The 19,667-nt window shown below is 40.3% G+C and overlaps 1 protein-coding gene and 1 pseudogene across 2 annotated transcripts in view; one reads left to right on the top strand and one right to left on the bottom strand.

The window, feature by feature from the left end:
• Positions 1–4,011: 4,011 nt before the first annotated feature.
• The window catches only part of mbd2 (methyl-CpG binding domain protein 2), a 61,036-nt gene continuing 45,380 nt past the window's right edge, over positions 4,012–19,667 (bottom strand). The window contains exons 6-7 of one of the 2 annotated variants that reach the window (XM_088434840.1): positions 19,341–19,479; positions 4,012–4,563 (exon numbers count right to left, since the gene is read on the bottom strand). In XM_088434840.1, the coding sequence (XP_088290966.1) occupies positions 19,362–19,479 (118 nt within the window). In that variant the 3' untranslated portion in view covers positions 4,012–4,563; positions 19,341–19,361. Of the gene's footprint in view, positions 4,564–17,249; positions 17,601–19,340; positions 19,480–19,667 lie in introns of those variants that run through there. The other variant, XM_088434841.1, reaches the window with a different exon arrangement.
• LOC148411287 (uncharacterized) lies at positions 9,062–17,634 on the top strand (annotated as a pseudogene).

Below are 19,667 nucleotides of genomic sequence, written 5' to 3'. Positions count from 1 at the left end.
TTGTATTTTTTGCCTATTTTATTTCCCTTCTCCTATTATTTAACATTACATTATCCTTATTAACATTATTGTATATTCATTAAATAACTAATATTACTTAGTTTGTTGAGAATGTGTTCTCAAGACTGATTATCTGCACCAAGACTCCGGTGAAAGAGGACACAAGTCATCACGTTGAACTTCACATTTATTTTGGCTCATGTATGGTTTATCACGTAGTATCTATTGAATAATAAATCAACAACAATCTTAGTCAGTCAACTAACATATAAACACTTAATCTATGAATTTACTGTATTTTTAGCCGACATTAGCGGGTTAGCAACAACTAACAACAACTATATAAAGTGCAACCTCTACACAAACGAACACATAAACAGAATAAACATTAATCGCTTACTATACATAGGCAGTATTATCATTTATGTTGATAAATGATATCATTTATCAACATAAATGATAATAAACTATAAATATGAGCTTACGTTGTCATTCACTACGTCACCGTAACGAGCCGAATGACGCAGAGAGAGAGAGAACGTAAAACAGGAAACGGAAATGCAACGCGACCCAACAAATTAAAAGCATACATTTCAAAATAAGATAAAAAACGTCACGAACTATTACGCTTGAAGAATTCTTAACATAGTTATGAACTAATGTTTCTTCGTTATTTGATTAATACAGTACTGTATAATGTACTTTTTTGCTTTTTTCAATTTTTGTACATTTTTGCATATTTTTAAAAAAAAATTATTTTGAAATATTTTTTATTTTTCATGGAAACCGTGAAGGACTGAGAGCGCGATATCCGAGACTGAGAAGTAGGAGGGATCACTGTATATTGCACTTGTCACCATGGCAACGAACGAGCCTCGCGTTGTGAAAAAGAAAAAAAATCTCACCCTCTTTCACCACTTGTTCTTCTATTTGGATATACTCCAATAGCCATTCCATCTTAAACGAAGCACATTTCTTTTTTACTTTCGCTGGGTGAGTGGATGTGTCGCTGCTTGTTTGTTTACCAAAGGTTAGCATTTGTGTCTCTTAACTCCGCAGTGTTGTTAGTTAGCTAACCTGCACCGGGAGTAGATGCAGGGAACGTTTCTGTCAGTGGGTTTAATCGGATGAATAGTGGAAGTTAAACTTATCGTATGCTTGGCTGGACACTTGTCACTCGCTGTCACAATGCAATGGTTCGGAAAACAATATTGGTCTACCGGTAATTAATCAGATGAGGTCTAATATTGGATATTATTTAATATGTTTATATTGTATTTTGTTTTATGCGTGGCATACATTTTCGTGTGCGCTGAGTGTGCGAGCAGTGCGCAATTGTGCACGCGCGCAGCTTAGAGGGAACATTGCCTGGGGGCCAAATTCGGCGCGCCACATCATAATATTTGGCCCACAAAGTTACAACTTTGAAATGCAAACATTTCAAGTTGTCTTCAACTTTAACTTTTTTTTTTTTTAATCAATACCCCTTTTGATTAGTTTTTAGCAGACTGTTTTTAAAATATGTAAATGTGTGAGGGTCATACTTCAAATTTATTGGACTTCACAGTCATAACTGCTATTTGACAAAACTATAACGACAATGAGATGAACTCAAAATATGTCCATGTTTTTGTACAATGTGACGCTACAGTAACACTACTAGATGACTCAATTATGCCTAATATCCGCTCTATAACCCCTCTTCATTTGTTAAAAAAATTCCCCTCTTGAACATATTCATAATATTTGTAACTGTAGGTTACAAATTAATTGATCAGTTTATGTCAAATGTACAATTGAATGAAATAAAATGCTCTCCCCTCCCTTATGGATTTCAACGGGCATCGATCATACGTGGCTTTTTATTTCTCGCGGCTCGGCCTGAATGCATTGCGTGGTGCAGATGAATAAGAATTTAGTTGGTCGATTGTGTTAGTAGTAGTTTAAAGCCGAGTATGTTCTCACAACTTCCTTGCATTACTCATACAAGCATTTTACTTGGAAAAATTCAGATTTGCCTGTTTATAAGGAGAGGTCTGCAGAATGACAGTTAAAAGATGCACTATATAAATGTAAAAATAGAGCGTTATTGTTCTTGAACTGAAGTTATTTATATTCTAATATAATTGGCATTCACAGTGTCTCAAAAAATCTTTATATTACTTGTTTCTGACAACTTAATACTGCTTTGGATAAAATCTTGAAAAACCTCCGACCACTGTGGAAAATAATTACCGCACTATAAGGCGCACCTACAAGCCTTAATTTTTTTTAAAAGCTGATGGTGCGCCTTATAATCAGGTGCGCCTTATATATGGATCAATATTGAGATTGGGATTTGTAGATAGGGAATGAATTGATAAAGTAAGTTGAACGGTTGGTCATGTTGACTGAGTTATTATGCTATTGACAGTTTAGTTATTATTTGAGTTATTAATCTTATTTTGTATTACTATCTTATGATTGAAAAAGTTTTAAAATATGTCATTAATTGAGGGTGCGCCTTATAATCCGGTGCGCCTTATACATGTAAAAAGTTTTAAAATGTCATTAATTGAGGGTGCGCCTTATAATCCTGTGCGCCTTATAGTGCTGAAAATACGGTAAACATATTTGTAAAATGCTTAGACACGGACATTTTATCATTGAATTTAATAAAAACAAGTTTTATAATCTTTGACATCAGAAAACTTGAAACTCAAGTCAAAGTTTTATTATTGACTAGTAAATTATGACGCAAAAAAATGACTGCAAAACCTTGCTGTTTATGGTTCTAAAAAAAAAATCTCATGCAGTACATAGGTTACGTACAGTTCATTTAACTTAAAAGTAAAACACGTTTACACGTTATCAATCCAAATTGTTTTCATTCATTCATTCACTCATTTTATGTACCACTTATCCACACTAGGGCTGCGGATTGTGCTGAAAGCCGGACGTGGGATCTGCTGGGCGCACAGCAGAACAGTCCTGGGGTGCAGCTTCCGGAACGTCCAGCTGTGAGGGCGTAGGGTCCGGGACATATGATCTCAATATTGATCTTTATATAAGGCGCACCTGATTATAAGGCGCACTATCAGCTTAAAAAAAAAAGGCTTTTAGGTGCGCCTTATAGTGCGGAAATTACGGTAATCTTCAACTGGGAGCAGCGCTGGCAAGACCTGTATACAGTATACTGTATATTCTGTATACTGTATATTTCACACAAACGATTTGTGCTTGGACTGGTACTAAGTTAAGTGCTACGTATATAAAATATACATGTATACAATAATTCACACAAATGGTTTGTGCTTTGTATGGTACTAAGTTAAGTGCTATGTATATATAATATACATGTATACAATAAGAAAACATCGTAAACAAAAAATATAGAAAGGATTTACTTACCTTTGAGTGGCACTTGTTATGCCCATATTCCCTAGTAAGGGTAACCTAAGGTAGGCTAGCTTTGTCTTTCTTGATTATCTCCAGTTTCGTTTCCATATAAATCATCTTCTTACTTCTCTTTTTAACATCACTAGCAATCTTGGGATCCATGGCTAACCCATTCAAGCTCAAACTAAGGAGTAAAATGCACTATATATACACGGTTTTGTAACCTCTCATGATAGAACAAAGCATTACCATTCCGCCATTTTGAAACGAGTGAGGCGGACCAATAGCGGACCAGCATCTCCGTGAGGAGACGCCAACCAATAGCAGACCAGAATTGTAGTGAGACGTTGCATGGAGGCATTGACAGCAACAGAAAATAAGTGCAATTACCTAAAAACGGCAGCAGCTGGAAACAAAACAACACAAATACAGCCAACCCCCTAGGGTCATGACAATTCTTTTTGTGTGGAAAGTGAGGAAAATACCTTAAAGAGGGGATGAAAAAACTCAGTATTCCACATCGCAACATGAAAAGCGTAAGCCAGAGAAGCTGTAACACGGGGGAGTCCACTGTATATGAAAAGGACAATACATTGAAACAAAGCCAGGCGGATGTATTAACAGACAAAAGCATGCCAGTATAATCATTTATTTACAGCTCTCCTGAAAATGTAAATGACTGTTCTGTCAAAGTATAAAACTTGCATTAAATAAATTTTCTTTTTCATATGCTAATTCATTATTTAAAGAAAAACCCTGATTTTATGTGAACAAAATTCCGACAGCACAAATCATCTGAGAGTAAAGCAGTTAGCAAAGGCCGGCCAGCAGTTTGCAACCTGATTTCAAATGATATGAAGGTCATTGAGCTTGCTCATTAAAGAAAATACTTTTAAAGTTAAAAACAGACACACAATAAGAGCTTCTTTTTTTTTTTAAGCTCATGGAATGTTTTGATCACTGATGACTTCAGAGGTTTGGTCTTTTTCCTATTTTGGCACAGGATTATTTTGCTACAACTGTTACAGTTACTGCACCCATTGTTTTTTTTTTCTGTCGATGAGAAGGTTCCTGGGTATCTGGTCTGAAGTCACCCAGGGGAAAGTCTTGTCTGAAGTGGAGTGTTGCAACATTTTTGCTGAATTGTTGCTTTCGGTCAACCTTAAGCTGGTGAACAGAGGAATTCTGGAGCGAGAGAGAGGCACAGAAAGAAAATATTAGAACAGATGCGTATGACCAATCACAAGTTCACAAACATTTTAGAAAAAGGGGACCATTTCTTCACAACTTGTAGAAAACACAGTGCTGTGTCACGGGAGAGTACGGCGGTTGAGGAGGCCGGTATGGTTGCAGAGGAGGAGGACCCAAAAGCAGGGGAGCGTCGGGACAGGGGGTTGATTAAATCCATTTATTTATAAACGAACGGGAACAAAAGCGAGAAAAACAGGACGGCAAAAAACTCGAACTAAGGGCGCAGGCAGGCTGGCAAAACAGAAAGCAAAACACTATGGACAGGCTGGCAGGAAAACACGGAGCTGAGTGACTCGGGGCAAGACGGGACTACGAAACAACAATACGATAGAGACAATATGACATGACGTGACAGAGACAATGATCCGACACGGGCTGTAACAGACACTAGGCTTAAATACATTCACAAACTAATCAAACTAACACATGGCAGCTGGGCAGGGACAACAGGCAAAGGGAGCAGATTGGAGGACACGAGGCGCAGGTAACAGACAGGTGGACTAAATCAAAACTAACGCAGGCAGACGCGACAGGGGCAGAAACCGGAACTATAAACGTAAACAGAAACAGAACCCCTCAAAATAAACCCACAACCCAACAAACCATGACAGTGCTGATGTTAATAAATAAAATCTAATTAGTTGTTTTGAAAAACTGTAATTATACAATTAATGAATGTAACTTTTAAAATTAGTGTAAAATATACCATGCATCCACAAAAAAATTAAACTGTAAAATTTATATCATTCAGCTCTGGGCAGTCACCTTATCGTGGTGAAAGGGTTTTCCTGTCCCAATGATTCTAGGAGTTTTTTGGGGTCTTATGCCTATGGGTGTCATCTATGACAGATCCTTGGACCTGACTGAGCACAAACTATAAACACTTTGTGAGGAATAAAACTTGTGGATTGCCTTTTCCCTTGCATATGGGCCGATTGCAGTGCGAGCTTTGGCAGCAGCCAAAAAGTGGGGACCTTATCTCCCTCGGGTTCAGGTGCAGTGTGAGCCGGTCAAGTGCAGTATGAGGTGGGCAGCGGCCTATTTGCCTACATACCCGCTATCACCTATGGCGAGATCACTGATACAAGCAGCCGGAATGAGTTTCCTCCACAGGGTGTCCCGCCTCTCCCTTAGAGATAGGATGAGAAGCTCGGTCATCCGAGAGGGACTCAGTTTCAAGCCTACGCATTGGGAGAAGCTAGTTGAGGTGGCTCGGTCATTTGGTTAGGATGCCTCCCGGACGCCTCCCTGGTGAGGTGCCATGAGCATGTCCCACCAGGAATAGGCCAGGACACGCTACAGTGACTTTGACTCTCAGCTGGCCTGGGAACACCTGGGGACCCTCCTAGCGGAGCTGGAAAAAGTGGCCAGGAAAAGGAAAGTCCAAACTACAGACTGCAATTTTGTGCAACATATCTGTGGCACAGAATAAGGTAATATGAGCATTTATAACAATTTTTTAACATTCCAATGACATAACTGGTATTTTTACTGAAGACAAATGGGGAACACACTGAAGATAATTCTTCCTATCCTCTATATGGCACATCTCTGCAAGAAGGCGGGTTATAACAGGTGAATGATGGATAACAGGTAGGATGACAAACTAAAGCAGCTGCCACACACTGCTGCCACAAACTGCATGAGATTGGAGTCTAACTAGCTTTTTCTTTATTTGCAGCTCTGTTAGCTTGATACTAATACATTCTTGAGAAGGGGAATGAGGAAGCTTCTTGGATTCCCCATGGGTAAATCTGTGAGAACCAATTCTGCTGTCTTCCTACTAAATAGTGCAACACGATAACCAATTCGTAGTCAAATCTCCTTTTTATTTTTTCCCCTTTCACATCACTCTCACTTTACAGCACCACTCCCTCTTTTTCTCGCACACGTCACTCAAATACATTAACTAAGAACACATCCATTCAAAATAGAAAATAAATGTAAATAAATGAAAACATCATACATCAGGGGTGTCATAACTTTTTGCAAAGTGGGCCAGATTTGGTGTGTTAAAAATGTAGGGGGGCCAACCTTGGCAGGCGTTCTTTACATATAGCAGTAATTAATTTAAATACATTTCAGCGAGCCGTTCTGTGTTTAACATTTGCCTTTTTAGTTTCATTTCAGCTATCTTAAGCATGTGTTTTGGTTAATTTGAAACATGCATATCAAAATTGAATTGACATTAAATATTGAAATTGAAGCTTCACTTAACTTCACATTTTTGAACACTAACTATTTTGTAAAAGTTGAACAGAAGTAATTGTACTCTTGGGTAAATAAATAAATATCTCACCATGGAAGTTTAACATTTATAGAATTTTTAAACACAGTAACAGAAATGAGCAAGTAATAGTCATATCAACAAGTGCAATATGAAATAAGTGCAGGGCTCATTTAAAAGATGAAATTAGTAACTATAATGGTGATTGGATTTATTATTGTTTATTATTCTGGAGTGAACACTTAAAAAAAAAACGTTTTCAGAATTATCGTAAATGAAAAATGACTTGGAGTGCAGGACAAAGGCCAGGTGTGGCTCTATGGCAGTAGTATGGATGCGCAAGATGTCTTTTAAGTGAGAGTCCGGTAGCCGTGTCCTCACACGTCTCTTATTTAAGATCATAACCGAGAATGTCTTCTCACACAAATATGTCGACCAAACAAGCTTCGCATTTTCTTACCAAATGCTCGCATCTCTCAGAAACTTGTCCTTATCCAGCAGTCAGTAAAAGTTGGCGATATAAAGCTGCTGGTGCTGACCGCAGCTGACTGTGTCACACTGCAGCTCAACTTTCCTCCTTTTGTTGATTGTCGCCATCTTAGAAAATTAGGCGCTCATACAGTCAATTACTCACATACTAATTTGCTGTTCCTAATTGAGCCCAGAGATGGTAGCATTTAGCACACGCAGGTAACAGCGCTGCTGCCCAATGTATTAAGTCTCCATGCGGGCGAGACGTTATTGATTTTATGACGGAGGCTGCGGGCCAGATGGAAATTAACCACGGGCCGCATTTGGCCCCCGGGCCCGATTTTTGATGTCGGCCATACATACTAAACAACATGTCACACAATTTATTAACAAAATACGTGTCGCTGACAGTGTGAGCACTTTCCCAATTCCAGCGAGTGCTTTGTGATGGGAAGTCAGCTAAAAGTACACAGTGAAAAGAGTCATCTGCACTGAAGGCAATCGACGGGAGTGGGTCCGTGTTCTTTTCGGGAGCTTGCAGCGGGGAGACCTTGTCGGAGGACACGAAAACTCTCTGCGAAGGCAGGCGCTGGTGGGAGCTTCCGTGTATAGCTAAGCAATTTCTGTGTCCACCCATATGTGCTTTGAGTGCAGAGTTTTTGGGGAAGTGCATGCCACAAACTGGGCTTCAGCTGTACTTGTTGCGTTATCCGTGTGTTCCCTGATCCAACGCCAGTTTTCTTCAATAACAAGAAGTAGAAAGGGGATGAAGTCGCAGACGGACGCATTTGCCGACGCCCGACTTCGGCGGCATTTCAGTGTCTCTCGGCATGTTGTTTACGACAAAATGCAATAAAAAGAATACACGAATTGAGCACCAAATGTAGCGGATTTATGATCCAGATCGCCAGGACATAAATCTCCTTTAATCGGTGTTCTGCCCGTGTGTTATGTGCTATGGGACTTTAGCAGCATCAGGCGAATCGAGGTCAGAAAACAAAGCAAGCGGCTAAAGCAGAAACAAGAGAAGAGGGGAGCCCTGTCCGCTAGGCTAAACGCTAGGGCTACCAGGCCATCGGTACCGAACCTGCTACTAGCTAAAGTCCCCTCCCTTCGTAAAAAGATTGACGAGCTGAGAGCCCCGACTAGCATTCATTGTGAGATAAGAGGAGTGTTGTTTTCACTTTCACTGAAACCTGGCTGACGGAGGTTACACCAGTGATTTAAGCTGGAAACACATGCTTGTTTACCAAGGAGACTGTAAATTAGTGTCCGCTAAAAACAGAGGTGGGGGTATCTGTGTTTACATGTGTAAAAGATGGTGCTCAGATGCACGAACTGTCGCAAAACAATGTACAGTGATTCCTCGCAATTTCACACCTCGCCTATAGCGCCCTGCATCGCGGATGTAATGGAGGTGTCTGGGTAGCGCCCAAACTTGTGACCTCCTCGAGAGGACTGTATTTTAGTTCTGATTCACTGGATCCTCAATCTCACCAGGTTGTCTGGCCAGAACACGAAGAAAGATGCACACTGTCATGCTTTCTAACAGTAGAAATGACCACTGTTGCAAAACAACAGAAAACCATCATGGAGTTGGTGGCCGAAGTCTTGGCCTAAAAATCAAAGAGGACAAGAAAATTGCACACTTGGAGAAACGTGTTGATGATTTGGAACAGCACACAAGACTGAATGACATTATTGTTTCTGGGCTGGAGATCAAGCCCCGTTCGTATGCCGGCGCTGTTTCCAGGATGGAAAGAGCAGAGCCAAGCAAAGAGGAACTTGGAAAGAGGACCAAGTGACAACTTTTTTTGTCATCTAAAGGGATTATAATAGATAAACGCAACATTGAGGCTTGTTACACTCTCTCAAACAAAAACAAAAGCGGCAAACCAGCAGGTGTAATAATGAGGTTTGCAAATAGAAAACACAAAACGGAATTACTCAAACAAGGAAAACAGCTGAAAGGAACGCAGGTCTACTTGAATGAACACTTGACTAAAAGGAACGGAGACATAGCCATAAAAGCTCGCATCCTGAGAAAACAACAAAAAATACAGTCAACGTGGACGTCAAATTGTAAAGTCTTCATTAAGCTAAACGGATCACCACAGCAGGCCAAAGTGTTGATCAAGGAAATCGAGGATCTGGACAAATACGCATAAACAACAACACAAAATCAGTCATTCATCTCAGGCTGGAATTCCTGAACAACTAATTAGAGTAAAAGAACATAAAATGGGTTTGAAAACATTGGAATACACAAGAATATAAATCACTGGACATTGACAATGATATTGACCCTGACAATAACTTCCTGAATACCATCAACAACAACTGCTGCTACTATTCAGACGATCAGTTCAATACAACGGTCAGGATGGAACACAATTTATCAATAATCCACTTTAATAGTAGAAGCCTCTATGCCAATTTCAAAGACTAAAAAATTACTTAGAACAACTCAAGAAACCTTTTAACATAATTGCTATATTAGAGATCTGGATCACCCCTGAAAAAGGGGGTTGATGAATTACAATTGAAAAGATATAAATTAAACTATATGAGTAGAAAAAAAAACAGGAGGCGGAGTGGCATTACGTGGATACGAGTCTCAACTATAAGGTAGTGAAATGTATGTCAGCAGTGGGTGATGGTATATTGGAATGTGTTACAGTAGAAATAAATATGGAAAAAATGAAAAATGTTATAGTTGGTTACATATACAAAACTCCATGTACAAGTATTGACATATTCAGTGATTGGATGGAAAAAGTGTTTACATCGGCAAATCAAAAAGTGGTATTTTTTGTGGAGACATGAATGTGGACTTGATGAACCCAAACAAGAGTAAAAGCACAGAAGAATTCATAAATAGCATTTACAGCACAGGTGTCAAAGTCAAGGCCCGGGGGCCAGATCCGGCCCGCTGCCTCACTTTTTGTGGCCCTAGAAATGCTGATTTGACTTCAGGTTTCTGACTACAAGACCAAAATTGCAAGTTGTCTTTAACTTTTAAAATTTCTTATTCTCCAAATCTCTTTTGAACAGTTTTTGCCAGCTTCTGATATCAAATCTTTGTAAATGTGTGATCAACACACTTAAAATGTATTTGAATTCACAGTCATTCTGGCCCTCTGACAGAAACTACACTACTATCACTACAATGTGGCCCAAAATAAAACATTGTTTGACACCACTGATTTACTGTATGGGCTTACTTCCTAAGATCACAAGACCAAAGCAGAGTTACTGCATATAGCACAACGTTAATTGACAATATACTGAATAAATGTGCTAGATGATAAAATAGTGAGTGGGCTTCTAGTTAACGACATCAGCGACCACTTGCCAGTGTTTGTAATCTATTATTGCAACTACAGAAAGGACATGGACGTCAATAAATATATCTATAAAAGAGTCAGAAATGAAGAATCAATGACAGTATTTAAAAACAATCTTGTTAAACCAAATTGGAACATAGTTTATGAAGCAGAAGACGTCGACATAGCATATGAATTATTTCTGAAAACATTCCAAATATTATATTATAAATGCTGTCCTATTAAAAGATACGTTAGAAAACTAAAATACAATGACAGCCCATGTCTAACTAAGGGTTTACAAAATGCTTGCAAGAAGAAAAATACTTTGTACAGAAACTTTATTAAATGCAGAAATATAGAAACCGAAAGTAAATATAAAAAAAAATAAAAATAAGTTAATCAACTTTATGAGAGCATGAAAGAAGGATTATTTTAATAAATTACTAGAGTATAATAAGAGCAAGATTAAAGGTTTATGGATTGTATTGAATAGCATTAATATAAATGGTGTGAGAGGCTCTAGTTATCCAGCACACTTTATAGATAAAGACAGGACCTTAAACAATATGGAGGATGTCGTCAATGGTTTCAATAAATTCTTTGTTAATGTAGGTCCTGACTTGGCAAATAAAATAAAATCTGACATAACTAACGAAGCTTCTGATAACCTCAACTTGGAAAGAAATCCAGATTCATTTTTCATTGGGCCAACAGAAGAATAGGAAATTATAAACATTGTAAACAAATTCAAGAATAAAATTTCAACAGATTGTGATGAAATTGACATGATAACAGTCAAAAAAGTAATCGATGGAATATTGAAACCATTGACCCACATCTGTAACTTGTCCTTCAAAAACTGGCAAATTCCCTAGTAAAATGAAGGTAGCAAAAATAACAACATTGTACAAATCCGGAGACAAACATAACTTTACGAATTACAGGCCTGTCTCATTGCTTCCACAGTTTTCCAAGATTTTAGAAAAATTATTTATCACAAGGTTGGACACCTTCATTTAAAAGCACAAACTGCTGACTGACAGTCAATATGGATTTAGAGCAAACAGAACTACATCCCTAGCTCTCATGGAACTAATTGAAGAGATCACAAACTGTATTGATAAAAAGAAATATGTAATAGGAATATTTATAAACTTGAAGTAAGCCTTTGATACCACAAATCATAATTTATTATGAGATAAACTCGAAAGATACGGTATTAGGGGGGTAGGGCTAAAATGGATGAGAAGCTATTTAATGGGCAGGCTGCAATTTGTAAAGTTGGGTGAGCACAAGTCATCACCAAAGGATATATTGTGTGGGGTACCTCAGGGTTCAATCCTTGGCCCAAAACTCTTCATCCACTATATTAATGACATATGCAAAGTTTCATAGATTTTACAATTTGTCTTACCGTATTTTCCGCACAATAAGGCGCACCCAAAAGCCTTTTTTTTTTTTTTTTTTTAAGCTGACAGTGCGCCTTATTATCCGGTGCCCCTTATATATGGATCAAATCATGTGCTGACTGCATAAACTATAGTTTATGCCTAAAAAATCCAGTTCAAACCGACCTGGCCCAGGAGTATTAAAGCCGACACGGCCCTGCGTGATTAATTAACTTGATTTGCAGGCCCAACACGATTTTATTTTTTGAGGACTTAAGAGTGTGTGGCCCCACACTCATGTTTGCCGTTTAAATTTCAGCGGGTCAAAAATATATAATGCACGCCGAGGAAAAAAATTAAAAAGACAGCGGTGCCAGCCTTCACCCGCGCTTGGCTCGAAACTCATACCGTTGCATGTTTGGCATTTAAATTTCCCTGACTTTCGTTGATTCTTAACTTCTTTGTGCTCCATATCATAAGAGCGGGTCAAGTAAGTAAGCTGTGTTGCCTGTGTGCCAAGTTTTTGCCATGTCCTGGTTTAAATTATTATTTACTTTATTTATTTATTTTAGTTTATTTTTATTATTTGTAACTACCAACCCTTGGAGACTTGTTCATATACTGCTTAGACAATAAATACACGTTTGATCAAACATGATGAATAATCGTAATTAATAATCGTGATTTCAATATTGCCCAAAATAATGGTGATTATTATTTGACATAATCATGCAGCACTATAACATAATAATGAAAGCACTCAGTGAATGAAGATATATTGAAGGGCAATAGTTTCTGGGGGATCAAAATAAATGTACAGATCCTCACGCTAACCATTAGCTGCCACGTTAACGCCCTGACACTACTTTCCAATGAGTGCATAAACAGGTGATTAGGCTGCTTGTTTCTGGAGTCTTCTGGATCTTAAGAAATATGTCCTTCAGTTTTGTTCCCCCTCTTCATGTTAGTGCGATTTCAAACATTTTCCTCATGCCAAATCTCTAAATTGAAATCGCCCATTCGAGTTTAAATGCCTCATCTATCAACTGAATTTCATCTATATATGTTTCAAACACCTTTATGACTTTAAATGGTGATTCAATGCATATTGACCTTATAAATGTTTTATTTTTCGTTTTTCGCTTGTGATGACCATTGTTTTCTGCGAGATGCAACATCCACTAAAAGGGTGTCATGGTTCTCTTATAAGGCTGTTTTTCTTTTGTAATACGCAATTGTTACTGCAGTGCAATTTTTTTTCTTGGCCGTGTGTTTCAATAATTTCAAATTTAATACAAACAACCCCCAGTTCAAACCTAATTCCTTCATCATAATTACCATACCCTGATAATCTGCTCCTCAATCGAGGCAATTCAGATGACTGACAGCAGACATGCACTCAGTGGTTATCAGACTTATGAAAGGCTTTTGAAAGAGATCATTCTTCTTCTCAACAACCACTAATTACTAAGAGCTGAGAAATGCTGCAGGAGTCTGAATCAGCTTCTTTTGGAAATTACGAGATAAACAGCAACTAATCTCCCTCCCACACAAATGCACCAAGCGTGAATATTTGACACTGTTTTAATATTAAAAGTGTCTTTTTCAAGTCAGCAGTAGGCATCTTAGTCTCGATCAGATAAAAAGACAGCCTGCACATTTAGAAAGATATACTGTAAATATAAATATAAATATTTAGCAAAAATTTCTCTTTTTTCCCCCATAATTAAAAGAAAAGATTAATTAGCTTCAATACCATTTGCCCATAAATAAATGATGAATAAATAATAAGTGTATTGTCAGAGTATACTTCTAATAAGAATCACAGAAACTATGTATTTTACACATATGTATTTTCATAATTCCAATAAAATTGGAATTTAGCTACAGATAACATAATCTTCACAACATGTTAATAAGATTGCATTGTACATTTCAATTCCAAATTTTGGGTAAATATGATTCTTTGTCTTTAACCTGAAAACAGGTCATCAAACGCAACCACACATGCATGCAACCTTTTGATCACTGCGGAGCGGTCAACGCCTTAGGTGTATATTGCGGACTGGGGGGGGGGGGGGGGGGGGGGGGGGGCTGTGCACTTTACGGTAGATCCTGAAAGAAGAGCATTGCTGAGAACTTTCACTTTTCTTGGATGTGACAGAGCCAATACTTTCACCGACAGCACCTTTATTCTTTGCGGCAATACTCGCCTGCCAAAAAAGGGGGGAGTGTGTGAGGCCGGTGAGCCAAGCCAAGTGCTTGCTCTCCACCGTTCTCCCCGCTGCGCAGCTGGTTAAAAACTCAACAAGTCTTTGCCTGATGTTTCTTCTACCGTTAGCCAATTTATAGCTCTCCCACAAGTCAGTGATCTGCTCTTTAGACCCCAAACCTGCCAAAAAATAAAAGTTTCAATGTCACAATCAAGTGGCCGAGACCATGCTAAATATTGTGCTGACAATGCTGCACTATCGTTAGCTTAGCACAGTAACTACGGTTCAACAGCTGTTAAGTAAAGCAAACGCTGCACATACCAGTTGTCCCAAGTTCTCGCTTCCGCCTTTCTACAAGCCAGGTGAGTTCTCTTGCTTGGCTCCGTTTTGTATTGATTAATTTCTGCCCCCTGCGTGAGCTGTTGAATGTTCCCGAAGTTGATTGGCTGTCGCGACGTGAAACGCGGAAAAAGTAAAAAAAAAAAAGTAACGTCACGCAAAGGGCGAAATTTCGCTTCTCGTGACCGCGCGCGGCCATTCGCGTCGCTCCGTTCGCGTCCATCGCGTCACCCAACGTGCATTCGCGCCCAGTCACGCGAACTCCATTGACTACAATACATAACTGTCCGCTTTTTCGCCTCGTTCCCATTCGCCATGCACGTACCATTAAACTAAATCATCTCCAAAATATTATTTTGGGTGCAGCCCACGCGGCCCGGTTCCAGTTGATCCGCGGACCGGAGGTTGGGGACGACTGCACTAAGGCACTCACGCATGTACAGTACGCACACACGCACAGTGCTCACACATCTGGACATTTCACATTGAGGTATCATCCCTTCGGATTTACAGTACAGTCAGTATATCACAATATAATATTAAGGGTAAAAATATTTGTATTTTACAATAATTTGAAATCTTGAACATTTCTGAACAGGATAATTACATGCAATGATCCCTTGCTACTTCGTGCTTTGATTTTCGCGCACTTCGCTTTTTTGGGGGGTCTCTACTGTATATGGTGTGTAAATGCACTTGCCACGAGCCCTCCTCGGATGTGGAACTACTACAGTACACAAATTTACGTAAGTCCTAAATGATTAAACCCTAACCCTTATACACTGTACACAGTAAGTGAACAGTTCCCCCTTTCCTTTGAAGTCTCGCGCAGCTGCGGTCATATTAGCAGCAGCCTGGATGTTGAATTGAACTCAAATTTGTACATGATCAAACATGACAACACTGTAGAGTTTACACTTGAAACGCCATTTTGTTTTAAAAGAAACGGTTTGGAAAACGTTTGCGGTGCCCACGGTGAGAGGCGCAGAGCAGGTGTAGGCATACTTAGTGCCCCTCAGCTCAGCGCCTGTACACTGGGGTTTACGTCAGTGGATGAGCGAGTAGCCTCCTTCCGCCGTTCGGTGGGGGACAGGTCCTAACTGTGGTTTGTGCTTATGCACCAAACACCAGTTCAGAGTACCCACGCTTTTTGGAGTCCTTTGAGGCTGTGCTGGAGAGCGCTCTCCCACCTGGGGACTCCCTCCTTCTGCTGGGGGGAAACCCACCTTCTGCTGGGGGACTCCAATGCTCACTGGGGCAATGACAGTGAGACCTGGAGGGGTGTGATTGGGAGGAATGCCCCCGCCCACCCCCGATCTGAACGTGAACGGTGCTTTGTTTTTGGACTTCTGTGCTTGTCACAGATGGTCAATAACAAACAACCTTGTTCAAACATAGGGGTGTATATAAGTGCACTAGGGACCAGGACTCCCTAGGCCGCAGTTTGATGATCGACTTTGTGGTTGTGTCATCGGATTTGTGGCCACATGTTTTGGACACTCAGGTGAAGAGAGGGGTGAAGCTGTCAACTGATCAACGCCTGGTGTTGTGTTGGCTCCCATGGTGGAGGAGGATGCTGGTCAGACCTGGCAGGCCCAAACGTATCGTGAGGGTCTGCTGGGAGAAGGAATTTCAACTCCCACCTCCAGCAGAATTTCTCCCACATCCCGGGGAAGGCGGGGGGCTATTGAGTCAGAGTATTCTGTTCCTCCATTGTCGAGGGGACTGATCAGGGCTGTGGACGTAAGGTGGTAACGTGGCGGCAATCCCCAAACCCGCTGGTGGACACCAGTGGTAAGAGATGCCGTCAAGCTGAAGGAGGAGTGCTATCTAGCCTTTTTGGCCAGTAGGACTGGCGAAACAATGTGTGGTTTCTGCAGTCGCCGAGGCAAAAACTGCCGTGTGTGAGGAGTTTGGTGAGGCTATGGAAAACGGCTTCCGGACGGCTTCGAAGAAATTCTGGTCCACGATTTGGCGTCTCATGCGGGGAAATCAAAGCACCATCAACACTGTGTATGGTGAGGATGGGGCGCTGCTGACCTTAACTCGGGATGTCGTAAACCAGTGGGCAGAATACTTAGAAGACCTCCTCAATTCCATCGATTTGGAAGCAGCTGAGGAAGCAGAGTCAGAAAGCTCTGAGATGGGCTCTCCCATTTCTGGGACTGAAGACACCCCTTGGTGACAAGGCCCCGGGGGGCCTTGTTTGTTTCCCTTGAAACTGCATTTGCTGTCTGTGTCTCATTAGCCTGATCTTGTCCACTTGCGTCTTTACCTGCCCTTCTTGTGTCATCCAATCAGCGTTCCCTGCCTTTTGTCTCTCCCCAGCTGTGTCGTGTCTTCTCATTAAGTGTGTTGTCTATTTAAGTTCCCAAATTGCATTCAGTTCTTTCGAATCATTGTTTATTTTCTGCGCTACCTGGTTCTTGTAGTTAATATTACCTCCCTGCTGCCTTGCCCGAGCTGACTTGCCGTTGCTCTGCCCCTGGTATTCATTTTCCCTGTATAGCCCCCACCTGCCTGTAAGTTTATTTTCGTTCTTGTTAGAAATAACCCCGAGACACGAGTGGGTGGAGGACCCCGACACGACACGCTGGGTTCAGCTTCAAGGATTTATTAACAAAAATCGCACGGCAAGTGGGGGGGAAAAAGGTGCAAGAGAGACCAAACGGGTCTAAACGATTAAGTAGTCTGGCACAAGGGGACGAGGTCAGCAGGAGGACAATCAAAAACTAGGAACAACAAAAAAACCCGGAGGAGTAGCAAAAGGCAAATGAGCAACGAAGCAAAAAGCACAAGGCAAAGTACAAAACAAAATGCGCGACAGCGGAGACTTGGGACTAGAAAACACTGGGAACGACTAAGGCTTCGATGAAGAGTGGCTCATGGAATAGCCCGGCGATTGTCCTCCTGCGCCGGCCGCCTTAGGTAAGGCCTTGATGACGATGCTCATCAGGTGCGCGGCCAGAGACCCCGCCCTCTCGCCGTGGCAGGAGGACCTCGACTACAACAAAAGACATGATAAGCCAGGGATGTGACAGTTCTGAGTGTTTCTGTTGTACTTTATACTGTTTTTACACCTTCCCCATCCTGTTCAGTTTTGATTAAATCATCTTTTTGAGCCTCACCCTATCAGCCCCAGCAATTATTGGTTCCATCTTTCACACGCTCCTCACCAACATGCCTCACGATCATGACACTAGCAAGGGTAGCCTAGCCTAGCCTTCTACGTATTTCTTGATTATCTCCAGCTTCGTTTCCATACTAATAATCTTCTTACTTCTCCCTTTAACATGGTAATCTTGGAACCCATGGCTAACCAATTAAAATTTGAATTAAGCACTAAAATGCACAATAAATGTGATATTGTAAACTCTCACAGATGATCACGTCTATATCATGTTGCCATCTTAGTGACGTGACACTGACCAATAGCAGACCAGAATTGTAGTGACGTATGCAGTGACACATGTAGTGACATATGAGTGCGGTGCGACTCACAGTCACAAACGCACACTGACCGCCATGTTTGAAATATGGCCGCACAAGAAAATTGTGTTTGATGCTGTAAGGCAAAAAAAAAAAGAAGGGTCGAAAAATGTTGCAGCCCACGTTGTAAAGTGAAAAAAATGTAAGGAAGGGAGGTCTTACACCGGGGGTCCACTGTATTAATAAAATAATTTTTTGGTACATGTACTTTGAAATGACAACATATCTAGTGCTATCTTTTTTTTAAATTTATTTTCGTTTATCTTATTTTAAACTACAAAACCTTAAAGTAATATAGCTATAGTTAGCTTAAAAAAAAATCGCAGTTGTACACATGCTATTTTTGTGAAAAAAGGTACTGTATGTACCTTACAAATCAAAACTTAAATGTTAAAAACAAAAAAATACAGTCTAAACCAAGGAAATTAAACAATAAATTTGGGAAAGATCTCACTTTTTTTTGCATACTTTAACAAACTCCACCTAGATATTTGATCCCATCAACTACACGCTTTGTGTGCATTCTCTAAGAATGTTTAATCATTATTCTTTCTGTTGGGTTTGAAGTGGGCTCGATACCCCACAAATGACCCGAGGAGAGGTGTAAATAACAACACCTGAGTCAGAGATTAAGTTTTACCACTGCAGTGGGGAGAGCTCGAAGGAGTGTGACCATGTCAGCCTCGTTGCAAAGTCTCTCTCTCTCTCTCTTTCTCTCTCTCTCTCTTCCCAAGCTTTCGGACTGCAGTCTTTTTATTAAAAACTGTTACTGAGGTGTGGGGGTCTCACATTCCAACCGTCACACAACATGAGCATTGTGCACCGTGGCAGAACTTGAAGATAACTTGCGATTCAGGCCTTGACCTTGACATTGTTTTTAACACACACACACATATGAGATAAGGAGGCGCTGTGGTGTCTGTAAAGTAACAGTTAGAGTACATGAAGCAAACCTGTTGTACTAATGAATCAGCCGGAAAAGTAGCAATTAGAATACATAAAGCAACACTGTTGCGCTATTAAATCAGCCAGTTTATCTTACACTTTCCCAATGCATCAGTACTCCCAACGTTCTAGTACCAGACCATGGTCAAGACTGGATGTTTATATAGATTACAGGATGTAGACTGCAGAAAAACTTAACAAGCGACAACGGAGGGCATTGAAGGCTTTCTTGATAACCATGATCATAAAAGACCGTGGAATGTTTCTTTGTATTTTGTTAATGCTCATGAACACAAGTGAGTATCATTACCTCTTATATTCTTCTTTGTTCTTAAGCCACTTCCTCTTCTGACATCTCTTTGCTGTTTTCAGCAGCTCGTGCCAAGCTGTTTGCTATCAGTGCCTCCTCCAGACTCCTCCTTGCTTGCTGCACCTTCTGCTCCTGTTCCCTACATTTCAAATAGAAAAATAAATGAAATGAGGTCCTACACTAATTCGTGCTTACTCTAGAGTGACAATAAATAAAACAAGTTTAAATCATTCATGGAAGACTAAAAACTGTGTTAAGCACAATAAGGTTTAAATTCCTATTTACCTCCAACATGTCAATGTCTTCCATAGTCTCTTTGGTAAGTGT

The sequence above is a fragment of the Hippichthys cyanospilos genome, chromosome 15 (assembly GCF_059441005.1).
Source record: "Hippichthys cyanospilos isolate Australia breed blue-spotted pipefish chromosome 15, RoL_Hcya_1.0, whole genome shotgun sequence".
Classification (NCBI taxonomy): Eukaryota; Metazoa; Chordata; class Actinopteri; order Syngnathiformes; family Syngnathidae; genus Hippichthys; species Hippichthys cyanospilos.
Note: the sequence above shows the minus strand (reverse complement) of the source record. Positions and strands in the feature narration are given on the sequence as shown.